General features: G+C 42.0%; 2 protein-coding genes across 2 annotated transcripts in view; both read right to left on the reverse strand.

Moving 5' to 3' along the window:
* Positions 1-26251, reverse strand: part of LOC114665328 (zinc finger protein 845-like) — a 118298-nt gene that overhangs the window by 57587 nt on the left and 34460 nt on the right. The gene's annotated exons all lie outside the window — the stretch shown is intronic.
* Positions 21240-26137, reverse strand: LOC127529247 (gastrula zinc finger protein XlCGF26.1-like). The gene is made up of 3 exons (XM_051932335.1): positions 26021-26137; positions 25729-25954; positions 21240-22598 (listed from the first exon to the last, which is right to left on the reverse strand). Exons 1-3 carry the CDS (start codon positions 26135-26137, stop codon positions 21376-21378), a joined length of 1566 nt encoding a protein of 521 aa, XP_051788295.1. The 3' UTR covers positions 21240-21375.

Below are 26251 nucleotides of genomic sequence, written 5' to 3' on the forward strand. Positions count from 1 at the left end.
ATTCCCGAGAACGATAAAGTAAAATAAATTATAGACATTTGTGCAAATATATTAAAAAACTGAAAATCTCGCATTGATACAAGTATCTGGAGCCTTTGCTTTGGCTCAGTTGTGTCCCATTCTACTGCACATCGTTGAAATATTTCTGCACCTTGTTTACGGCCCACCTGTGGTCAATTCATGGGACTTTACAGGAGTTGGAAAGGCACACGCCTGTCTGTAGAGACTCAGAGACCAAGCCTGCGGTGCTTAGAGACAGGATTGTGACAAAGCACAGATCTGGGGACACCTGCAGCACTTGAAGGTTCACAAAGAGCACGGTGGTCCTCTACAAACCCTTAAATGGGAGGCGTTTGGGTCAACTACGACTCGAGTAATCAGGGGAGAAGGGTCTTGGTAAGAGAGGTGATCCAGAGAACCTGTGTGGAGATGGGAGAAAGTTCCAGATGGCCAGTGATCACTTCAGCAGGCAGTCCACCAATCGGAGTTTAATTGTAGACTGGCCAGGTGAAACATGAAAGACTCAGAGTTGACAAAAAGGCACTTGAAGAACTCTCAAAACTGTGAGAAATGAGAGTCTCTGGTCTGATGAAACCAAAATTGAACTGTTTGGCCTCAGTTTTAAGAATTGCGTCTGGAGGACATCAAGCACTATAATGCCATTCCAATGGTGAGTCATGCTGGTGACGGCATTGGGGACTGGAAGACTTGTAAGGGTTGAGGGAAACCTCATTGGAGCAAACCTGCTCTGAGCGTTCTGGACCTCCAACTGGGCCAAAGGTCCACCTCCCCACGGGGCAAAGAGTGGCTTAGGGTCAACTCTGGGAATGTCCTTGCATGGCTCCGCCTGAGCCCGGTGTGTCTTGAACCCAACCGGATCTCTCTGAAGAGACCTGAAAAATGGCCGTCCACTAGCAGTGTCATGTCATGTCAAACCCAAGAAGACTCCTGGCTGGAATCATCTAAGTGCTGAGTAAAAAGGTCTGACTGCTTGAGTCAAGGTGTAATATTCAGTTTTTATTTTTTTTAATTTCTAAAAATTCCCTTTGACATTCTGATGTATTGAGTGTTGTCTGATGAGAGAGAACAAATAAAAGCGCAACATCACAAAACGTGTAAAAAGTGAATGGCTCTGAATATTTTCTGGAGGCACCGTACATATTAACATGTTAACTGGTAAATTACCACAGAAGTATCTTAAGTCGTCTTATTATTTCCAATTTATTGTTTCACATTAAAAATGAACACATCTCCTACAGCAAAAGTAAAGGGGGAGAGGCTAAGAGACCACTGGGGGGTACACAATGAGTTCAGAGTCTGTTTGCATTTAGAAACCTCTTTCTGATTCTGAAATATTTTGCTCCTTTTCCTTAGACATTATTAAGCTATCGTTTTCAAAGCCAGGGTTGCGGGGGTTCTGCTCGAGCCCATCCCAGCTAGCGTAGGGCACAAAGCAGGAACAAACCCTGGACAGGGTGCCAGTCCATTGATGGGCAAATACACATTTGGGCCAAGTCTGGCTCGCCAGTTCACCTTTCATGCACAATTTAATACAGAAATGCCCGTTGATCCGCGCTGAAACACTCAGGGCTTTGATTGAATTCTAATGTCTGTCACGGTAATTCATGCGCTTTGTGCCATTTCTGCCTGGTGTTCTCTCTGTGTCAGCTAAGCTCCCATTGTCACAGCCCTTTCTCCTCGCGTTGTTTTCAATAAACGAGCAAACATTTAGTGTTAAACATCCCGTCCTTTCTGAAACACGCAGTTCCTACTATCTTATAAATGTTTTGAACCTGCAAAAGGAACTGACATAATGAAAATGTACACTCTGCGACCAGACGTATCAGGACCCCTGAGATGATTGCGTTCAGGTCTCTCTTTGTTAACAGGTCATCGTAGAGAAAAGCCAAGCAAAATGACCCCTTTTATTGGCTAACTAAAAAGATTACAATATGTAAGCTTTCGAGGCAACTCAGGCCCCTTCTTCAGGCAAGATGTAATCAACAGGTCATCGAAATCAACACTTAGCTACGCAGTCTGTTTTTAAATGTGGACTGGCATAGGATGTCACCTTTGTCTCTTACGTGAAGCCTCTGTTACTAATAGATCTGCCCTGGTCAGCTGTCAGTGCTATTAGTGTGAAGTGGGAACATCGAGGAGCAGCAACACGAAATGGTAGACCACGGACATTTACAGAGCGGAGCTGCTCAGTGCTGAAGCAATAAAAATGGCCTATCGTGTGTGGCATTGTGATGTCACAGCCTGACCAGGAAGCGCAACCGGACAGCCAGCAGCAAGACACTCCATAGGCATTAACAGGAACCGCAATAAATGACATTAGCGGGCTTAAAATGGGAAAAAAGCTATATATAAATATAAACACAAGGTTTTGGACGTTCTGCCTCGCGTATAGTATGCACGGTCTAATAGCTGGCGCCGACTCTAAGCGCAATCGTGGATATCTGGGAATCCAGAAAGACAGCCGCAGGGGAGTCCATCTTGGCTAGCGGTGGGTGTACACATCACCTTCTTACTTTTCTTTTTTTTTTTTCTTAGTAATCTCAAGTTTACCCGAAATTGATTTTTTTTTATGTTAGTTAGTGATCTAGTACGTTTATTTTGTTCGTGACGCTTTGCATGTTTGTTTGAAGTGCGCAATTCCCCCTGCATGACCGAAATGGTATCTCCCTGTTTGCCTCCATACGCTGTACGGGAGAACTGAGTCATCTTCGTCTGGACGGAGGAGGCGGGTCAGGTCGAGAGTGTGTGTGTGCGCGTGCGTGCGAGGTGCGCCACACGTACAGGAGGCTGCTGGCAGAGCAGTAGGTTGCTGGTAAGGAGCAGCTGCAGCTTCCCGTGAACCAAAAACAGCTCTGGAGATTTTGTTTTTGTTTGTTTGTTTGCTTTGAGGAGCTGCATTTATAGAATGGACTTAAGCAGAGTCCACTTTTTTTGTAGTTTTTTTTTTTAAGGCGGCTAATACCCTTTACCGGGTAAGAGCCTATGTTTTGTTTTTCTTACTCCATCTTTCTTTTTTTTTTTTTTTATTATCATCATCATCATCATTCTCACAATATGAGTGGTTTTATTTCTGGAATAAATTTTGTTGTTTAGTGTATCATATACTTTTCCCCAGTAAATATTACACTAACTTGTGATTTTTTGTTTGTTTTGTTTTTAAATAAGCTATTGAGGAACACAAATGGGGTCTTGTTCAAAAAGCGGACGCCATCTCCTTCTTGTTAATAATAATAATAATAATTCATTACATTTATATAGCGCTTTTCTTTGACTGGCCTACCCCTACTACAAACCCTTACGGTTTGTGCGGGTAAGGCCAGGTGCACCACAGTCCCTAATCTTAAAAATTTAGAGTAGGTGCCTAATCTTAAAAACAAGTGGCGTCCGCTTTTTGAACAAGACCCCAAAAATGTATTTTTTTTTTATTACATGTGCCTCTCTTATTAAACCCTTGGGTCCAAACTCCTAGCAGGCTATCTGCTTTAGTAGACGACTTGTGACAGGCATCACTCACAACAGCGTATGGAACTGCCCCGGGAAACAACATCGCTTTAAAGAACTGTGTGCCAGGGGCTTCCATGGTTGAGCCTGAGACCACTAAAACAATGCCAGGCATCAGCTGGAGGGCAATAAAGCAGGGGTCTCCAAAGCCAGTCCTGGAGAGCTACTGTGGCTGCAAGTTTTCATTCATGACCATTTTTTGCTGCTAATTAACTATTTCCCTTTCTTTTTATTGACTCTGACCAATAAATTGATTCTTTTTTCCTTAAACGGCACCTAAACATAAATTTAATGAGAAGTGAGCCAACAGATGACCAGCTAAGCTGGGGCCTCAAACTCCAACCTACTTCAGTTTCTTAATTTGAACCTGATTCTCGTTGCTAATTAAACTTATTTAATTCCATGACGCTCATTCTGCCATGGCAGACATTTCTAAAACTGTTGATTTTCTTTTTTTAAGAGCGCTGGCTGTCAAAATGTGTTGTGGTGGACCTGAGCAGATGAACATTACTGAGGCCTTCACCTTTCTTCATTTTCAGTTATTGTGTGATGGACGCAGGTTGTTGTTTATGCGTTGGTTCATTTTGTGTATTAATATTGTTTGGTTGCTAATTAAGAAAATAAAGAAAGAATTAAGGGGCCTGCATCTTAAGTTGTGCATCAATTAAAATTAAGGCAAAGAGTTAATTAGCAGCAAAATCTAAATCTAGTCACTAATTATGAAAAGCATTAGAATGAAAACCTGCAGCCACTGTGGCCCTTCAGGACTGGAGTTGGAGACCCCCCGACTATAAAGTAGGACACCACAGAAGCAGTGGAAATGTGGAGAGAGGAATCCTGCTTCATGATGTGGCAGTCTGATGGACCAGCTTGGGCTTGGTGGATGCCAGAAGATCAACACCACCTTCAGGACTGTGAGGTCTGGTAGAGGACAGATAACGGCAGGGTTGGGGTCTGGTCCATTGGTCCAGTGAAGGCTGCCGTTAATGCTGTGTCAGGTAGACGTTTGAGGCAATCGTGCACTTCAGTTTGTGAAGACCCCTTTCTGCTCCAGCTTGCCTGTGTCCCGGGTCCATAAAGACATGGAGGAACTTAAGACGCTTGTACAGGGCCCTGACTTCAGCCCTTATCGAACACCTTTGGGATGAACTGGTGAGCCGAGGCTTCTTGTCTGATCTTTCGGCTGAACTGGCACAAATTTGCACAGACACCTCAGAACTGTATGGAAAGAAGACTGGAGGGATCTCCATATGAATGTCCACGGGTTTTGAAATGGGATGTGTGGGAATGAAAATGGGATGGTCAGGTATCCCCAAAAAGTTGGGCCATATAGTTAGAGCATTTCTTTTGCAAAAGTTTCCAATTTATATATACAGGGTTGGGGAAAACTAGGTTTGTAGCTGTGAGTCCGTGAAACAGTGTTTTCTTGGATTATTAATTATTGTATTATTTATCCATCCATCCATTTTCCAACCCGCTGAATCCAAACACAGGGTCACGGGGATCTGCTGGAGCCAATCCCAGCCAGCACAGGGCACAAGGCAGGAACCAATCCCGGGCAGCATGCCAACCCACCGCAGGACACACACCAAGCACACACTAGGGCCAATTTAGAATCGCCAATCCACCTAACCTGCATGTCTTTGGACTGTGGGAGGAAACCGGAGCGCCCGGAGGAAACCCACGCAGACACGGGGAGAACATGCAAACTCCACGCAGGGAGGACCCAGGAAGCGAACCCAGGTCCCCAGGTCTCCTAACTGCGAGGCAGCAGCGCTACCCACTGCGCCACCGTGTCGCCCAGAAAGAATAAGAGCAGTTCACTTCTTGAAGTGGAGCCGTGCAGGATCGAACTCGCCACTCTCTGATTCCTAGTCAGGAGCTGATACCATTACGCCACCGCGGCGGTTTGTATTATTTATCTTCTTCTTATTCCTATTGTTATTAGCAAGAAGACTAGAAGAATGTGTAAATAACGAAGGCTGGTAATTTCAGTGCTGACGAGATGGTGCCCAAGTACACTGTGCCATTCTTTCGAGTTAATAAAGCTATTGGAATATAGTAATCCCTCCTCCATCGTGGGGGTTGCGTTCCAGAGCCACCCGCGAAATAAGAAAATCCACGAAGTAGAAACCATATGTTTATATGGTTATTTTTATATTGTCATGCTTGGGTCACAGATTTGCGCAGAAACACAGGAGGTTGTAGAGAGACAGGAACGTTATTCAAACACTGCAAACAAACATTTGTCTCTTTTTCAAAAGTTTAAACTGTGCTTCATGACAAGACAGAGATGACAGTTCCGTCTCACAATTAAAAGAATGCAAACATATCTTCCTCTTCAAAGGAGTGCGAGTCAGGAGCAGAGAATGTCAGAGAGATAGAGAGAAAAGCAGACAAATCAATAGGTATGTTTGGCTTTTAAGTATGCGAAGCACCGCCGGTACAAAGCTGTTGAAGGCGGCAGCTCACACCCACTCCGTCAGGAGCAGACAAAGAGAGACAGATAAAAAAATCAATACGTGCCCTTTGAGCTTTTAAGTATGCGAAGCACCGCCGGTACAAAGCTGTTGAAGGCGGCAGCTCACACCCACTCCATCAGGAGCAGAGAGAGAGAGAGACAGAGTTTGTTTTTCAATCAAAAATCCATACGTGCCCTTCGAGCTTTTAAGTATGTGAAGCACCGTGCAGCATGTCCTTCAGGAAGCAGCTGCACAGAAGAAAGCAATGTGAAGATAATCTTTCAGCATTTTTAGACGAGCGTCCGTATCGTCTAGGTGTGCGAACAGCCCCCCTGCTCACACCCCCCTACGTCAGCGCAAGAGAGAGAGAGAGAAAGTAAGTTGGGTAGCTTCTCAGCCATCTGCCAATAGCGTCCCTTGTATGAAATCAACTGGGCAAACCAACTGAGGAAGCATGTACCAGAAATTAAAAGACCCATTGTCTGCAGAAACCCGCGAAGCAGCGAAAAATCTGCGATATATATTCACATATGCTTACATATACAATCCGCGATGGAGTGAAGCCGCGAAAGGCGAAGCGCGATATAGCGAGGGATCACTGTAATCATAAATAACCTGCATGTCTTTTTTTTCCTATACAAACAACTGTAAACCACTTTTACTCACCCTGTACATATATACTTCTATATAATAAATAATTTACAATGCCCTCCATAGTGTCTGGCATAAAGACCCGTTTTTCTTTGGCTTCCCCCTCTGCTCCACCAATTTAGAATGACACATCAAACAATTCAGACATCACGATTCAAGTGCACATTATAAACTTTCATTCAAGAGTCTGTGCAGACATTTCGGTCACACAAAACTTTATCTACACGGTCCCCCCCATTTCCTGTCACAATAATGTTTGGACCCAGCAATGGCAGGTCTGTTAAAGCCGATGTCATATTTAGGACTTTTGTCACATATCCCCTCACACACAATGACTGCTTAGAACAGGACAGGATATTAACATCTGTTTCAAAGATTTACACATAATCCCTCACCGCATGAGGAGTTATCTATTTATTAGCTGATACTTAGAGTTGGCTTGTTCGCATTGTGTCTGTGAAAGTTTCCTCTGGGTGCTCAGATTTCTTCCTACTTTCCATAGACATACAGTTTAGGTAGATGTGTGACGCTAAACTGGCCTGCTGAGTGTGTGTTCTTTAGATGTTGTGATGGGCCGTAGTCACGTCCAGGGATTGTTCCTGCCTTGTGTGTGTTGTGCTTCATCCCCCCACCTTCATGCTCAGAATAAGTGGGATTACACAATGGTATGGTAGTTGAAACTAATAATCTTACTTAATAATAATCATACATGCTAAGAATACAAGACGGATACATAAATCCTCACAATAGCCCAAGGGCATCAGCACACAAACATTGACACCAACACATGCACTGCACAACTCTCAGTCAATTTGACTATTTGAGAAAATAAATGTGCGTCCGTTGTACTTTGGTTTGGTTTCTTTGTGTGTTCGTAAGAATTACCTTTAAAAATCTTTTGTTTGGTCTGGCACCGGTATGAGGGAGTACATTTCGATTCCTCTTGATGTGCTCTTTTGGCACATTCCCCAATTTTGGCTGTTTAGACCCAAAGAAACTTCACTTGTGGTCCATTTTTGCATTATAATTTTGTGCAGGAAATGACACCTAAAGAGTAAACCAGTAGGCCTTGAAGTGGTGCAGGTCACAACAACAGATTGCTAATGGGATACAAGGGGTTAAAAGTTACTTCTAGTCACAAAACTTCCAAAAAAAAAAAAGTGGATCAGTAATGCGGCCACACGGACGGGTGGTCTTTGCTATTTCAAGGCTGGCTGTCATGAATAGGACCACATCTTTAATGGGGGGTCCTAAGAGCCACTCCCAGAAAACTAACAAAAGATCAAAACTTCAAATCATTTCAGACCATTTTAAGGTCAGCGATTACAAATATGTTATTTTCAATGTATGATCCTTTCCTGGTGGTCTATGGACCTCAGTCAGAGGGTGACAAATGGCACATTTCCATTAGACTTGAAACATTTCAATTGCACTACAACTCTTTTTGTCTATTATGTAGCTTCTCTCTCCTGAATTAAATCACTACCTTGTAACGGCCGACCCCGTACCCAGCCGGCAGCTACACCTCCAAGACCTGTGGCCTGGATAATTTACTGAGTTTGAATCGAACTGTCAAACCGTACCTCTAACAAATTCAACTTTTCCCCACAAATCGACGGTGTAAATATAAGCACAACAGAAAAGCAGGTATGTAAAATTAAACTGATTAATTGTATTAAATGAAACAACAAGACAAATGCAAAATAGAAATGTATACATATATAAATATCCCTCCACCACAGCAACAACAAGACACCACCATATATAAATACAACAAACCCTCCCTTGCCCCTGTAACATATAACAAACAACGAACAACAACAATGAATGATATACGGAATGTATGATCGTGAATTAGAGTCTGGTTATAAAACAGTCCTGAAGACGGATGACTGAACTAGAGATAAGTGAGTTGTTTGATTTTCCCGGCAATTGGAGCAACATCACCGTGATTCCTCGGCGCGTGGTGGATGACGATCCGACCTCGGGGTCTCTGCAGATGAGGGATGGAAGACAGTCCGGCGGAATGAAAAAAAAACGATTGTAAAAGCGCGATGTGAAAAAACAGCAGGTAAGTTGATCCGTGATTGTGAAAAAATAGTCCCCTTCTTTCTCCTCTCCGTTCCCCCCTGGCTATTCCCTCCTGATTGCTTAAATAGTCCTGTGACGGTTTGGGGCTGCGGTCTCCTTCCATCATCGGCATTCACTGACACACACGTAAACAGCAAACGGGAAGATGGAAACAAGTCGCATGTAGTACTAACATTTGACAACACTGTAACTATGTAGCCCCGCTACAACATGTCTTATGAACACCCGAAACAGGGTGGCTTATGCCAATTCAGATTTTTATTACATTAGTAAACTCAATAAATTACTGGTCTTCCCATTTAATAATAATTCATTAGATTTATATAGCGCTTTTCTCAGTACTCAAAGTGCTATCCACACAGGGAGGAACCGGGAAGCGAACTCACAATCTTCCATAGTCTCCTTACTGCAAAGCAGCAGCACTACCACTGTGCCACCTGTGAGGACACTCGGCCTTGAGTTCAATTCATGTTTTTCTCTTTTTTTCTTTTTTGGATTAGTGTCCTGCACCGAGTGCCGACACAAAGTGCTGTGACAAGTTTTTAGGGAAAAAATGTGACGATAAACATTACAAACTACTAAAGAGACAACAAGTACACATACATGATCTGACACAGATTTGTTTAAACACAGGAAAACAAAGCAGATTGAAACTCATTTACACAAATGGAAACCAACATCATCTGTCCACAAATTAATTGTTGAACTCTGGCCAGTTGAGGGGTGTAGCCTTCTGCACACACATCCAGATTTTAAAAGTGTGGTCTGCAGGGTCACATAAAATGTCACTTGTGTTTGTTCAATGTATGTACGTACTGTAAGTGTTGTGTTTGCCAGTCCTATGTCCTCATCTATTAAAAACTAACCTGAAGAAGAGTGCAAGGACGTCATCAATTACAACGTTTGACCTTTTTTTTTTTTTTTTTTTTTTTTGAAGGTGGGATGTTTTTCTCTCGTCAGGTGCACAGATGCATAAATTAACAGAAAAGGACCACACGTTTCAAAGAAAGGAGAGAAAAGGGAAACACCAGAATAGAGCAGCATTTACCAGAACAAACGCTGCTGTCATTTCATCAAAAGGAACACCAGATCCTCACTCTTCATCCAGTGTCACACAGCAGGTGACACCTCAGCACCACACAGCTCTTTTGAAATTTCCTTTGCTTCAGGCCGGCCTGATGTTCTCCTAGAAACCACATATTGATGGCTTGTTTGTTGTGATGATATTATGATAAAAAAAGTATTCTTTAGAAGAAACAGTTATCATTACGAGCTATAACCTGCAGTAAATACAACATCTCAGAAATTGCAGGCCAGCTAACCTGGAGGAATACAATGGGCTGAGATTAAAGACCATTAACTGAGCCTGGAAAATATATATGAGAGAAAGTGAGGGAGAGAGACCCCTCCTCACTCCAGTAAGAAAACTTTACATCTAAAGGCAGATATAGCTCTCTATCTCTTATTCATCCATCTATCCATATATCTATATACACAAATAAATATAAAATAAATATATACAGTGGGTATAGAAAAGAATCCCCCCCTTTGAAATATTCTCTTTTTTTCCTTTACAGCTGTGAAGGACAGCTGGGTCCCATGCCCGGCAGGGACGCCCCTACTGCATCTGTTCCGGGGGAAGCCACCATGGGCAGCTCAATACCTCCCCCGGGACGTTTGGTGGCAGCCTCCTTGGCGGACGATGATTCCCCAGCCTGGCGCATGGCTCCATGGGACATGGAGTCCTCCACAGCCTGGTTGGGGGCTTGGATGGCCGCCAGGGGGAGCTGCATGGACTTGGCAGCCAGGCTGGTCGACTCGTCAGCCCCACCCGGAAATGCAATTAGGCCCAGGTGATCAAGCACCTGGAATACTTCCGGGTGGGGTATAAAAAGGGCCAGCCACCACCACTCGAGGAGCCAGGGTCGGGAGGAGGAGGACTATGCTTGTGGAGGAGTGGTGGGAGAGAGAAAGAGAATTGTGCTATTGTGGTGTGGAAAAGAGTGCTTTTTGGGACTGTGTATTGCCTGTGGGTCACGGTGAAGATGTGCGCCCACGGGTGAAGAAGAAAATAAAAGTCCTTGTTTTATACGTGCCTCTGTGTCGTTCTGTGCCGGGTCAGGCACCTATATAGCGCCTTATCTACACAGCCTTAAATGAAAACACACAAACCAATATTTCTTCCCAGCTTTACTTACTCAATGTAACCTCTAACATCCAAGTGAAAGAAATCACAGCTACAGTTCAGAAGAATTATAAAAAATAAAAGACAGGACCTACTGAGATTAATAAAGGATCAGCCCCCCAATGTCAATGTCATTTTGCCCGACTTCTCACTTACACCCCTAATGATAACACGGTACAACACCCTAGTAGTACTTTCTATAGCTTGAAATGCTTCAATCTCTGTTTTCCTATTACTATTAATAATCCATATTATTTTATTATATGCTCTTAAACTTTTCCTGTTTAGTTTGCTCTCTTCATTTAACCCTAATAGTGACAATTAGCAACAAGCAGAGCAGACACCCAGGATGATGAAAGCTGCAACTACTTCAGAGTCTGACCCATTAGTTAGTAAATAATGAATGAAATAACCAGAACACCTGAAAAATGAGACTGATAATCACGATTAAAATATTAACGATTTACAAAAAAAAAAAACATCCCCAGCTACAGTTCAGAAAAATGATAAAAAAATCAAAAACAAGACCTACTGAGATGAATAAAGGACGCCCCCCCCATATCAATGTCATTTTGTTGAACCCCCTGTTGCTTTAATGACAGCCTTGAGTTTGTTGATTCTTCTCTATCAGCTTTGCACATCTAGATTGAGCCCACTCAATATTTGCCCCCCACTCTCTTTACAGTTTAACTGTAAGTTCTGTCACTGGATGGTGAGCGTTGGTGGTCTGCTATCTTCAGATCTTTCCCAGATTTTCACTGTGATTTAGGTCTGGGCTCTGACTGGCCACACCAGCACATTCACTTTTTTCTCCTTCAGCCACTGGGTGGTTCATTTTGCTGTGTGCTTCGGGTTGTTGTCGTGTTGAAAGGTGAACATTCTGCCCATCTTCAACTTTCTGGCATAGGGTAGCAGGTTTTCCTCCAGAATGTGATGTGCCCCAGGCCCCCCACAACAGGATGCTGCCCCCTCCATGCTTAACTGTAGGTATGGTGTGTTGTGGATGGTGAGCTGCATTGGTGGACCGTTTGGTATTGAGGCCAAATAGTTGATTTTGGTCTCATCTGACCATAAGACCTTTTTCCACTTGGCATCAGAATCTTCAAGGTGCATTCTGGCAAAGCTCAGACGAGACTTATGTGGCCTTTCTTGAGAAGTGTGACCCTCCCAAACAAGTCACAATTGTGGAGCACTTGTGAAATTGTTGTCACATGCACACCATTAATGACCACTCTTTACATAAAATCCTGTAACTCCTTCAAAGTGGCCACTGGCCTCTCGGTTGCCTCTCTTACCAGTTTCCTCCTTGCTTTGCCATCCAGTTTGGAGAGACGGCCGGATCCGGGGAGGGTCTTAGTAGTACCAAACACTCACCACTTCTTTATGATGGACTTTACTGAGCTCCTTAGGATTGATAAAGCCTTTGAGATGTTTTTGTCTCCATCTCCTGCCTTATCTGTCCACAACTCTATCCCTGAGATCTTTTGAAAGTGGCTGGCCACCCTAGTCAGTTGTTTGCTGACAGTTGCACTACCAAGTAAGGGAATGAATGGACCAGGAACAGCTTCACTGATCACACTCATTACAACTGATCACAGGTGAAAGGATGCCAGGAACCGCAATGGAAATGGTGGGCACTGACATCCGATTGAGTTTGGGGGGCGGGGGTGGTCCTTTAGTAATCTCAGGATTTCTTGTTTTTGATTTTTTTAAATTCTTCTAAACTGTAGCTATGATGTCTTTCACTTGCATGGACAAAAAAGAGGTTCCAGTTATGACCGTTACGCTTTGAATTTTGAAATGAAACCTGCCTAACTTTTGTAAGTAAGCTGTAAGGAATGAGCCTGCCAAATTTCAGCCTTCACCTACACGGGAAGTTGGAGAATTAGTGATGAGTGAGTCAGTGAGTGAGTCAGTCAGTGAGGGCTTTGCCTTTTATTAATATAGATATATATATATATATATATATATATATATATATATATATATATATATATATATCTGACAAAGAAGAGACCATTCAACCCATCAAGCGTATTTATTTAACTGATGGCTAAGCTGTCCCATCCTATTGCTAAGCTGCTTTCTTGGTGCTTGTGATGATCAAGTATGTATGAAGGTCACAAGACTTCATCACCTCCTCTTCCAGTTTTTATATCTACTGTGCCTGAAAATACAAACGACATTCCCCATAAGCCCCTCCACTTACACGTACACCCAGTTTAAAGCCACAGACCTCATATTTACAACTTGAAATCTGATCCATCAGTGTTGTTGACAGCATATAATAAACAAGACATATTCAACATAAAGAAAACTTCATGTGTGGCAGTAGTACAAGCTGAGTAAACTCAAAATCTCAATAGAAATCCAAAAAGATGGGAGAAAAAAAAAAAAAAAAAAAAATGTTCTTTGAAAGATTTGAAGATTTATTTAGAAACCATATTTTTCAAAACCAAGATCACAGAAAAAAAGGTGACAAATTAAGGACATAAAAGGAAATCACCAAAAAAAATAAAAGTCAATCCACAAACCAAAAACAGTAAACTAAACTCAAAGTAAAAGGAATTAAAAATAGCAGGAACCAAAGCCATTCAAACTGATACAAAAGTTCCAGCAACAGTGCGCGAGGCACATAATAAGAAAATACCACCAAGCACATAATGAGCGTAATACTGAAAAGTGAACAAACAAACAAAAAGAGAAATCATAAGCAACACCATAACTAAAAATAAGATGGAAAGGACAACTAGACAATTAAATGAAAAATGCACTTGAACAATAGCACCTATTTATTAAAGCTGCCTTTTGAAAGAAACATTTGTTCTGACTTTTTAGAGCACTTTTATATGGTTTTCCCTCAGCCACTTGCAGATTGAAGCCTTTTCAAAGGTGCAGGCCCTGGACAACACACGGCTTCACTTTAATAAAATATCCTTCTTTCCATAACAACTTAAGAGAAGTTTAAGGTTAAAGCAGCCTAATGTCACAATTAGGGTCATTCCTCTTACTATTTTTGACAAGATTTTATTATTTGATTTCACATTTGATTCTCAACTTTTTCTAAGTTTCTGTTATTTAGGAAAATGTTGAATGTAATTATATACAGGAGTTCTCTACTTTCAGTATCACTTTAAAGCTGTTTTGTTTCGTTTAACTTTCTATACAGCACTAGCTGTGCTACCCGTCTAAGATGGGTTGAACTCCCAAGTTTGCAATGCACCACCTCTCAGAATGTATTTTGTAATGTGCATAGTAATAAAATACATTTTTCATTTCAACAGATGGCGCATTATCACCACTTTAACAAATTCCATACCAAATAGCATGAATCAGAGACTTAGAAAATTGAAAGAGAGGGATAATTGTTCTTTACCAGTGTGAACTTGTGTTGATTCTGCTCCTCCACCGAGACTTAAAATATTCTTTTGTTGTTATCATTGCAGATTCCAGGTTGTCCAAGACTGTGGGTTTAAAACAATATCCAAAGACCAGGGTGAGATCTTACTGCTATAACTTTTGGCTGGCGGTAAGGATTTGGTGCATCATTTAATGTGCCTCTAATTAAGAACTGTTGGCATGATTTATGGTTACACTGTTCTATCTCAACAAAAAGCAGTGAACAATTTTTAATTACAGAGTCATGAGATAAAATAAGAGGGTGAAAAAAAAAATCCAAATCCATTTGGGTTTGATATTAGGACTACAGATCAGAGCCAAAAATGTTAGACAAAATTCAAAAATCTTAAGCTAGAAAACAAATAAGGAAACTGTATACCAAGCATTAACATGACACATCACGCAATCCTGGGGAAATTACACAGGCAACGGAAGATGGGAACATCACAATATGACATTGTGGGAAATTTATAAAAAAAAAAAAAAAAAGATTCCTTTTTTTGGGAAAAAAAGGACAGAGAATATTAAATTCCTTGAGTTCAAAAACCTCACTTGGTGTGCTTAGCTCAGGTCAGTTTTGGAAAGCACACAGCACACTGCCACAGTACGAAACAACTCGGGGTCCCAGCTGGCAACCCCCCCCTCCCAAGGCAGACACACAGTCCAGTCCCACCCTCTAGAAATGACCATCTATCTGGTGTGGTTATGTGGGCATCCCCTTGGCCTGGTCCAGCCACTCAGGTCTTCATAACCCTACCGTGGACCTTACCCGGCACCGAGAGCAGTGTTATCCCTCACAATCCAGATGATCACCCTTCCCTTTCCAGATAGGGACGACAAGTCCCATATTCCAGTCAGTTGGGATGATGCCAGTCTCCCAAATGGAAGCAAAGATTGCTTGCAATGCCAGCCGTACCACCAGCCTGGAGAAGTTCACCCCGGATACCACAGATCCCTGCAGCCTTCCCTACCCTCAGTGCGACTGCGCGGTTCACAGCTAATTGGAGGATCAGCCTCTAGAACCGTGAACCCAGAGATGTAGTACTGTACGCCCTAGCCGGTGGATCGCATTAAAAGAATTGCAAAAAAACTCCGCAGAGAAGTTACAAAAAAACGAATAAAATACACCAAACATCCCCATTTATCATTGGAGAACATCAAAAACACGTTTTGAGCTTTGTTAAGGTTTTCCTGCTGTTTCGAACTTTGCCTCGTTCATAATTATGAGGTTTTTTTCCCTCTCCATCTCCTGACCCTAAAAGTCTTTCTTAGCCATTTTCCCCTTTCAGCGTAAACTCACACTTGCCGTCTCATTTGTTATTCCCTTCTTCAATGAGTACATTGAATCGGACATCACCCTGGGCCATTTTCTGCCAAGTTTGAGAGAGAAGCAGCTTTGTAATGGAAGGGATCATAAGATGAGACTAGTTATTAGTTATTACCAAGGTAATCCAGCCTATGATGCATCATAGCCAAAATTTTGTAACACAAAGAAAGAATTAAAAAATGTCACTCACCCAAGAATAGGTGTTGTGTCACTCACAAGAATCCAAAAGGAATCTGCTGGACAAACAGTTAAGATCTACTGTACTTTCTAGTTCCAGTCAAGTTCTCCGAATTACCTGCTAGCAAAAGGGAATGTCAGCAAATATGAAAACGGTGTACACAAAGACCGAGCTAAATGCTTGTATTCGAGAAATTTAAATTGAGTCAAAGCATAAAACACACAGGGGGAGCTGGAGAAGAAACTAAAAAAGGAAGAACTGCAGGTTAACTCTAAGCGAGGATCACAAACAGGAAGGTGAGCCTTCAGCAGAAATGCCCTGCAAAATTTCTGAAATCTAGCAGGGGATGTTAATAATTACACTGGTCAACAAGCATTTTGCTACTGGATTCTTTCCCCTGTACTTTAACAAATTTCACTTCCCCTTACTTTTCGTCCAGCACATCCGTTTTTTAGTTATATGTTCCAGGTCTTGGACAATTAGGGTGACTGGACAGTAAAGGCAATGCGTTTTCAGCATTTAAGAAAGTAAGTTTGGTCTCGAGAAAGCGAAGCCAAAATGAAGGAAGGTGTTTTTGTTGGCCCGGAAATCGGTGAACTGATGCTTAACGATGAGTTGAAAAAGGAAAACTGAATCAGCACCCTCATTCGTGCAGGTTGTCCAGAAATGTTCTTGGTAGTCACAGAGCAGAGAATTATGCTGAGCTTGTGGAGAATAAGCTGAAAGCGGATCAGCTTATGGTACCCAGAATGTCACTGAAGATGCATTTTTTACATTCTCATCTCGACTTTTTTCCACCAAATCTAAGCGATGTCAGAGATGAGCATGGGGAAAGATTTCATCAAGATACAAAGGTGATGGAAAACCGATATTGGGGAAAATGTACTCTGAGCATGATGGGTGACTACTGTTGGTTCACATGCAAAGAGAGACGGAATGTGCAGTACAAGCGCAAAAGCAACTGAGCACACTGACCTCGCTTTTATATTGATGTAAATTGACTAAATATGCTTTAAAGTGTCTCTAGGTAACAGACTTCTGGTTTTGTTTTCAGAAGAAACACAGCAAAACAATTTGGTGGGACAGAGTCCAAACTCTAGATATTGTGTTGATATATTGATATTCAAACATGTCAAAACGACAACAATGTGTATCTCAAAAACCTGATGTGCTAGCTTCATTCTGATTTCATATATGAAACCAGTGTGGCTCTGAGGTTAGGGGATCTGCACTGGCAATCTGAAGGTTGCTGGTTTGAATCCCGTAAATACCAATAGGGACTCTTCTCTGTTGGGGCCCTTAAGCAAGGCCATTAACCTGCAATTGCTGAGCACTTTGAGTATGAGAAAAGCGACAATAAATGCAAAGAATCAAAGAATCATTATCAGTGTGAAAAACGTAGGGAGCTGCTCTGAAGTTCCCAGTAGGCAAACAAAAAAGAAGTTTTTTGTAGACCAGTGTTTCTGTAATTATTTTCATTATATTCTTTGAGGACACTTAACATTTTTAATCTACAGTGATCCTCGCTATATCGCGCTTCGTCTTTCGCGGCTTCACTCCATCGCGGATTTTTAAATGTAAGCATATGTGAATATATATCGCGATTTTTCACTGCTTCGCGGATGTCCTGCGGTCTACAGTACGTGTGCTTCTCAGTTGATTTGCCATTTGAATTGAAACAAGGGACGCATTTGAATTGAAACAAGGGACGCTATTGGTGGATGGCTGAGAAGCTACCCAATCAGAGCCTTCGTTTAAGTTCCTGTGTGCTGCTGATTAGCTCAGCGACGGAGTGCTGCATTAACCAGGAAGTGTAATCTCACTCATTCAGCATTAACGCACGTTACTGCTACTGCTGCAGGGGCTGTGTCCAAGCGCCAACAGAAGATGCAAATGATTGCAGAAAAGGTAAAAGTTTTGGATTTGTTGAAGGAAGGAAACCGCTACAAACCGCTGCAGGACACCATTACAGCATCAATGAGTCCACGATTCTTTTTATTTAAAAAGGAGGAAAAGCATATAAGATCTACGGCCGCAGTGTCCTTTAACCAGGGTGCAAAACGAGTTGCAAGTGGACGTGATAAGGCAGTGAGTCTGGATGGAATCTGCTTTAGGGATTTGGACTGAAGAGTGCTGAAGAAGTACAATGGCGGTGCTACACAGTCGCCTGAAGAGGCTCCTTTAGAAGAGCTGTAACGCTATCCTTTGTAGTGCAGTAAAATTAAACTCATCGTTATCGGACAAGTCGTTGTGTCATTGTTGGTGAGTAACCATAATTAATTATCTTACGTACAGTACTTATTACATGTACATAGTTTAGTGTCACTGTATACAATTTTTCTTGCATTGGAAGTATTTATTGCTGGTGGCCTTCTGTCGTAATGGCTGTAACATATGTGATATCGGAGACGCTCGATATCTTTAAAATAATATTTAGGTTTGTACTGTATGTAACAACGAATCTTACCTAATATCTAAGAGAATACAAAGGGTTTATGCTGTATAATTGTGCATGAAATGTTTATAATAGTGTAGGGAGAGTTTATAAGGGCTTAAAATATATAAAAAATAACAATATAAACATATGGTTTCTACTTCGCGGATTTTCTTATTTTCGCGGGTGGCTCTGGAACGCAACCCCACGATGGAGAGAGGGATTACTGTATTGTTAATTTCAACTCAGTTTTACAAGGATGAAGATATTTTCACAACTTTCCATGATTCATTTCTTGAGTTTCTGTGGGAACTGCCATTCAGTGGATATTTTGTTAGCAGTTGTTACCCGTGTTTCTTGGGTAGGACAATCAGACATGCACAGTATGTGACGTCATGGGGGGTGGGGGGGGCAGTATCCCAAATCAATGTTATAAAGGTTGCGAGTGTCTGGTTTTCAAATCTGAACTCTCAACTTTGAGATTTGGTTGACATATTGTGTTTTGACACTTGGTTGTTCTTATAGCAGTGTGAATATAATGGTGCCCTCCTTACTGGCATCACAAAAGACATGCAAAATATTTAAATGCCTACATCATAATTTCCAACCTGAACCTGAAGATTATAAATGGAATCTCCATGCTTCAACCCAACCAAAGAAAGAAACAAAAAAATGAACTGACGAAGGGCAACATGCAATCAGAAAAGAATTCAACTTGATTATCAAGAGCCCATCGGCCAGAGGAAAGGAGGGGCTCAGGTGTCTTGAGGACTATCCAATACATTTTAATTTTTCAGAACCGATCCAAGCCACAAAATGTTTCCATTTCTGTTTTAAATGAATGGTGAATTCACTCTGAGGTTGCACTATTCCCCTTATTCTCAAAAGATTATTTTTGGTGGATACCTGAAACATGCACCGTCAGAGTCTTCTCTCTGCATTTTTATTTATGTCTCACACCCAAGCCTGAAAAGAGTCTCACTTCCTTTGATAAGCGGACCGATAAAGAAGTGGCACAGTTGGCAACTGCCTTTCTCAGTTTCCATCTAGACTGGAGGAGAAAAAAAATAATAATCACATTATCACTATCATACAATGACATCACTATTGACTATGAATCAACTTCCACCCCCACCACCAAAAGTCACACTCTTTCTGGTTCCTTCTACATACAGTGGGTACGGAAAGTATTCAGACCCCCTTCAATTTTTCACTCTTTGTCGATATTGCAGCCATTTGCTAAAATCATTAAATTCATTTTTTCCCTCATTAATGTACACACAACACCCCATATTGACAGACAAAAAAAAGAATTTTTGAAATTGTTGCAGATTTATTAAAAAAGAAAAACTGAACTATCACAAGGTCCTAAGTATTCAGACCCTTTGCTCAGTATTTAGTAGAAGCACCCTTTTGAGTGAATACAGCCATGAGTCTTCCTTGGGAAAGATGCAACAAGTTTTTTCACACCTGGATTTGGGGATCCTCTGCCATTCCTCCTTGCAGATCCTCTCCAGTTCTGTCAGGTTGGATGGTAAACGTTGGTGGACAGCCATTTTTTAGGTCTCTCCCAGAGATGCTCAATTGGGTTTAAGTCAGGGCTCTGGCTGGGCCATTCAAGAACAGTCACAGAGTTGTTGTGAAGCCACTCCTTCGTTATTTTAGCTGTGTGCTTAGGGTCATTGTCTTGTTGGAAGGTAAACCTTCGGCCCAGTCTGAGGTCCTTAGCACTCTGGAGAAGGTTTTTGTCCAGGATATCCCTGTACTTGGCCGCATTCATCTTTCCCTCGATTGCAACCAGTCGTCCTGTCCCTGTAGCTGAAAAACACCCCCACAGCATGATGCTGCCCACCGCCATGCTTCACTGTGGGGACTGTATTGGACAAGTGATGAGGCCGTGCCTGGTTGTCTCCACACATACCGCTTAGAATTAAGGCCAAAAAGTTCTATCTTGGTCTCATCAGACCAGAGAATCTTATTTCTCACCATCTCAGAGTCCTTCAGGTGTCTTTTAGCAAACTCCGTGCGGGCTGTTATGTGTCTTGCACTGAGGTATGTGTGGAGACAACCAGGCACTGCTCATCACTTGTCCAATACAGTCCCCACAGTAAAGCATGGCGGTGGCGGCATCATGCTGTGGGGGGTGTTTTTCCAGCTGCAGGGATAGGACGACTGGTTGCAATCGAGGGAAAGATGAATGCGGCCAAGTACAGGGATATCCTGAACAAAAACCTTCTCCAGAGTGCTAAGGACCTCAGACTGGGCCGAAGGTTTACCTTCCAACAAGACAATGACCCTAAGCACACAGCTAAAATAACGAAGGAGTGGCTTCACAACAACTCTGTGACTGTTCTTGAATGGCCCAGCCAGAGCCCTGACTTAAACCCAATTGAGCATCTCTGGAGAGACCTAAAAATGGCTGTCCACCAACGTTTACCATCCAACCTGACAGAACTGGAGAGGATCTGCAAGGAGGAATGGCAGAGGATCCCCAAATCCAGGTGTGAAAAAACTTGTTGCATCTTTCCCAAGAAGACTCCTGGCTGTATTAGCTCAAAAGGGTGCTTCTGCTAAATACTGAGCAAAGGGTCTGAATACTTAGGACCATGTGATATTTCAGTTTTTCTTTTTTAATAAATCTGCAACAATTTCAAAAATTCTTTTTTTTTGTCTGTCAATATGGGGTGCTGTGTGTACATTAATGAGGGAAAAATTAATTTAAATGATTTTTAGCAAATGGCTGCAATATGACAAAGAGTGAAAAATTGAAGGGGGGGTCTGAATACTTTCCGTACCCACTGTATAAGGAATAAAGCACCTGGAAGTTAGGGTTCATTCAGGGAGCAGCTCTTAAACATGATGGATCCTGGCGAGAACCAGCCTGAACAGAAGATCTTTTATCTGATAGGACCATCAGCCCTGGAATATTCAAAGCTTATTTTTTTGCAAAGTTTTGAAGGAAAAAAATCCAGCTTCCATAAATGGGGGTAAGCAAGGTGGCACCTCAACTACTTATTGTCCTCTCTCCACTCTTATTGCATTCCTTAATTTCAGCTCTCCTTCCAGAATCTCTAGCTGTATTTACCAATACAAAATTCAGTCACTCCGAGTTAAAATCCTGTAGTCCTATTTGCTGTGTACTCTCGTGTGGCTTTGAAGATTGCCCTTGTGAGAGAACCGTTTCCCACACTCAGAACAGGAGTACGGCTTTTCTCCAGTGTGAATTCTTTTGTGGGTGTAAAGAGTACTGCTTGTGGAGAACTGTTTCCCACATTCAGGACAGCCATATGGCCTCTCACCAGTATGAATTCTTACATGGTTCTGAAGATCCACCTTTCGTGTGAATCCTTTTCCACATTCAGAACAGCAGAATGGCTTCTCCCCAGTATGAATTTTTGCGTGGCTGTCCAGATTGCCCTTTTTCAGGAATTGTTTGCCACATTCTTGACAGGCATATGCCTTCTCTCCAGTGTGAATTCTCTGGTGAACATTAAGACTGCTGCTGCAGGAGAACCGTTTCCCACATTCAGAACAGGAATATGGCATTTCTCCACTGTGAGCCCTTAAGTGGGTCTGAAGACGATAATTGTAGGTAAATCGTTTGCCACACTGTGGACAGCAGTAGGGCTTCTCTCCAGTGTGAACTCTTTTGTGTTGATGAAACGAGCTTGATTTGGAGAATTGCTTGCCACATTCAGAACAGACATAAGGTTTCTCCCCAGTGTGAATTCTTGTGTGGCTTCGGAGATCACCTTTCTGTGCAAATCCTTTGCCACAGTATGAGCAGCAATATGGTTTCTCCCCAGTGTGAATTCTTGCATGGTCCTGAAGGTCACCCTTTCTTGCAAATTCCTTTCCACATTCTGAACAGACAAACGGTTTCTCTCCAGTATGGGTCCTTGTGTGGTTCTGAAGATTGTGCCTGAATGAAAATCTTTTACCACATTCAGTACAGCAAAACGGCTTCTCTCCAGTATGAATTTTCGTGTGGCTGATCAGATTGCTCTTATGAAAAAATTGTTTGCCGCATTCAGAACAGCAAAATGGCTTCTCCCCAGTGTGAATTCTCATGTGGGCCTGAAGCGAGCTCTTTTGGGAGAATTTTTTGCCACATTCAGAACAGCCGTACGGCTTCTCTCCAGTATGGATTCTTGTGTGGATCTGAAGATACCATCCGTGCGAAAATTGTTTCCCACATTCAGAACAGCGGTACGGTCCCTCTGTACTATGAATTCTTTGGTGGCTCTTAAGAGTTTCTTCTTTTGAAAACTGCTTCCCACATTCAGTACAGCAATGTGAATTTAGGTTTACATGCTTTGATGGATTGCTTTTGTTATTAGATTTAATATCTGTAGAGGAAAAAAAAAACAAAATTGTGAGTAACTGTATGAAGCAGATGTAAAGGCCTCACAAGTGGCAGCAATTTAGTGAAAATCATTTAATTCCAATTCTAATACGCCCAACATACACCACCACCGCCAGGGTTACCCCTCTTTTTTTAAAAGACGATGAAGAAGACTCTGATTTAAGGTCCTATGAAAAATAAAATGTAAAATCTCCCAAGTGGGTAAATACTTTACAGAGACATGCAAAAGTATTCAATCCCCTTTGAAAGTCCTTATAATTATCTGCATAATATTTCTATAATTTATCCAGTGTCTTTATAATATGAACTCTTAAGCTGTGACAATAAATTTCCAAATCTCTAATAAACCATTTTCTGTAGATATTTAACTGAAAAAGAAACACTGCAAAGTTTGCGTTTGCATAAATATTTAAACATCTCTGCTTTGGAAGTTCCAGGTTTACACAAATGAATCATGTGGTCGAAATTTAACATCTTATTAAAGAAAGAAACATCCTCTAACAGGACAATTCAGTAATCAGGCAGGAGAAAAGCTGTCCATGGTGTCTTTTAATGACTCCTCAGCAAAATGTCTTAGAGGGATGTTTTTTGAAGAGAGGTATTAGCTCTCTGGAAATGTGTTCTTTTATATTGCGGCGTTTTAATTAACCTGAATTATAAATTATTATAAATTAAAATGGTATTACCCCACTCAGCATGCAATGGCGATTACAAGCTTACACGACAAGTTAGGATAATTCTAGCTCTTTAATAACGGCTTACGCTGCATAATTAATGGGGAAGACACACCACAGTACTCAGTCCAAGGGTGGGGACCTTGTGTATGGAGTTTGCAGTCATCGTCACAGCGTTTGGAAGGATTTCTCGGACCAAGTCGACATAGTCTCCTGTAGTCTGGGCGTCAAGTCTCCCAATGGCTGGCAATCCTCCAAGATGCTTTATAGTATTTCTCTACGTGCAAGCCCCCAGATGGCACAGAGCCCATTTCCAAACAAGGGTACAAACTTTTAGCTGACATCAGACAGTAAGTTTTTATAACACACAGTTCTCCTTCAGGCTGACGACAGTCCTCCAGCTGGCCCTGTCTGTCTTATCCTACTGCTTGGCCCAGCAATTCTGAATACTGACACTCTGTGCTAAATCTGGCTCAGCTCTGCATGCTTACAGAAAAGAATTTATACAGTTTCCATCCATCCATTTTCCAACCCGCTGAATCCGAACACAGGGTCACGGGGGTCTGCTGGAGCCAATCCCAGCCAACACAGGGCACAAGGTAGGAACCAATCCCGGGCAGGGTGCCAACCCACTGCAGATTTATACAGTTTAAACAGATAAAGTGACAATTAATCTCAATATTGTAACAACATTCATATAACAAGGGAGCGTTCATCAAAAGCAGTCTGTTACTGCCTGGTCAGAATTGTCAGAGAAAACAAAGACTAGAAGTTCATTTTATAAACTACTGAATTTACATACAGCGTCAATCAGACATTTTACTCTGGTTGGTTCATTGGTTTACACCCAAATGATTTATCTATATTACTAAACAACAGTTAATTTATGCACAGCGGACGCACCGAAGCGCATGCGCACTGCGGCGCGGCGCCCCACAGTCAAACGCAGCGACTTCACTTTAGTTACAACGCGCTTCACACACACCAGAAGCAAAGACATCACGGCTCCACAATGAAAGAGCTCAACTAACGGAAATACAAAATGAGCCCGTATGGATAAACAAAATTAACTGTCGTTTAGTAATATAGATAGGGTTATTGAATTAAATGGAAACTTTACCATGCCTATGACCTGTGAACTAAACCTGAGGTTTAGGTTCTACAGCCACCCGGACGTGACCGCCCACACCACCGCATATACGACGACACAGCTATAAAAAAACAAAAACGAGACTGCATGAAGAAAGACAATAACAGAACCATGTTGAAATGAACCGTCCCAGGACGCACCCACCCGCCATGATATTTAATCACGCAGCGGCTTGCCACCGAGGCGCATACGTACTGTGCTCCACTCTGCCAGCAGTCGGTGTCAGCAAAGGCAACGGAATCACGTCTCCACAAAACGAAATCGCCTTAGTACAGATATGCTTATTTAATTAAATGACATCTCCCCAGATGCACCCACCCTCCATGATATGTCATCCATCCAAATATCGAATGGAACAGAAACTGCCGTTCTTGGATTTACGATTCTCTAGAGAATCGCGGGCTTACTTGTATAAAATAAAAGTCTATTCTGTTATATTCTGGTTCTTCTTATACCTTATGAGATGAGCAACCACACTTGACGTTTCTGTGCATAACACGATTGTCCATTCTCGTTGTTTATAGAACATCTGCTGATTTCTTAGTCATCTCTTAGTCCTCCTTTTGTATAGGACAACAACCTTTCTTCTGGTACATCCTTTATTTAAGTGTTTTTCCTAAACCAATTCTTATATTTCAGTGTACATTTTGTTGTTCACTTGATCTTTACTTGGTTTCCCACATGTATTAACCCTTTATGCTATTTCTTTAAGATGAATGCCGTGTTACTCTAAAATTATTTGGCACAAATAAATAACGGCACAAAGGTGCCAGTTATACGACAGACATAATAACATAATGAAACATAATTAGGTACTACTTGTGAGTCCTTTCTATCTTTCTGGATAAAAAAAGCCCCCTTTGTAAGGGCCACAGTGGTGGTTGGACAATCACTGCAAAAATGAAGACAAGGGGGCATTCTGCCGATGTGACAAACAAAGTAACTGAAATGACCAAGGTAGGAAACTGCTAAAAAAAAAATAGATGAGCGTGAAGGTCCCATTGTGCACCACCTTTGTGCCATTTGTGATTCATTTGTCATTTGTGTAAACCTGGAGCTTCCAAAAACACACAGATGTAAATACTTTACACAAACTTTGGAGTTCAAAATACTGAATGGATAAATGTGTACAAATCTTTTGTCATGTAGACAATTATGACGACTTTCCATGTCAAGGAGATTGGACACTTTTCCATACCACCGGATAAGAATGCCAGACAGCGAGGGTTGAGCTATGGAGAGCAGCTCACGTGCGGCCAGGTTTTGATATTCAGACTTGGTTTGCTTACCATCTCCAGACTGATTTGTAGACAATGGCAGACCTTCCAGTGTCCTCCTTGATAATTCCTCAGTGGTCTTTGTGTCTAAATAAGTATCAGACTTGACACTCGCTGAATTCTCCTGGACAGGACAGTTGCTACTCTGAGGGCAGGCCAATGCACTTACACTTCCATCTCGACACCGAGACTTACAGATGGACTCGGACTGAGGGTCTTCCTCCTTGACTCGGTTTATAATTTATGCCCCTGCATATTATCACTGATGAAAGGCTTTTCCCTCAGGCTCGTCCTTAATGCCCACAGTGAACTCTTCATAATCCTCCTCTTTAATGTCCACACTCCCCTTCTCATGGTGCACATGTTCCCACTCACAGTCCTCCTCCTTAATATCTACGGTCATTTTCTCCATGACATTCATGTCTGCTTAGCACGTCTCCTGTGTCACAAGAGTTACAAGAAACAGCAGCTCCTGTATCCTGTCTGTGGAAAGAAAATGTTATTTAGTTCAGATGAATCAAGAGAAACCTGAACA

Source organism: Erpetoichthys calabaricus, chromosome 1, assembly GCF_900747795.2.
Source record: "Erpetoichthys calabaricus chromosome 1, fErpCal1.3, whole genome shotgun sequence".
Classification (NCBI taxonomy): domain Eukaryota; kingdom Metazoa; phylum Chordata; class Cladistia; order Polypteriformes; family Polypteridae; genus Erpetoichthys; species Erpetoichthys calabaricus.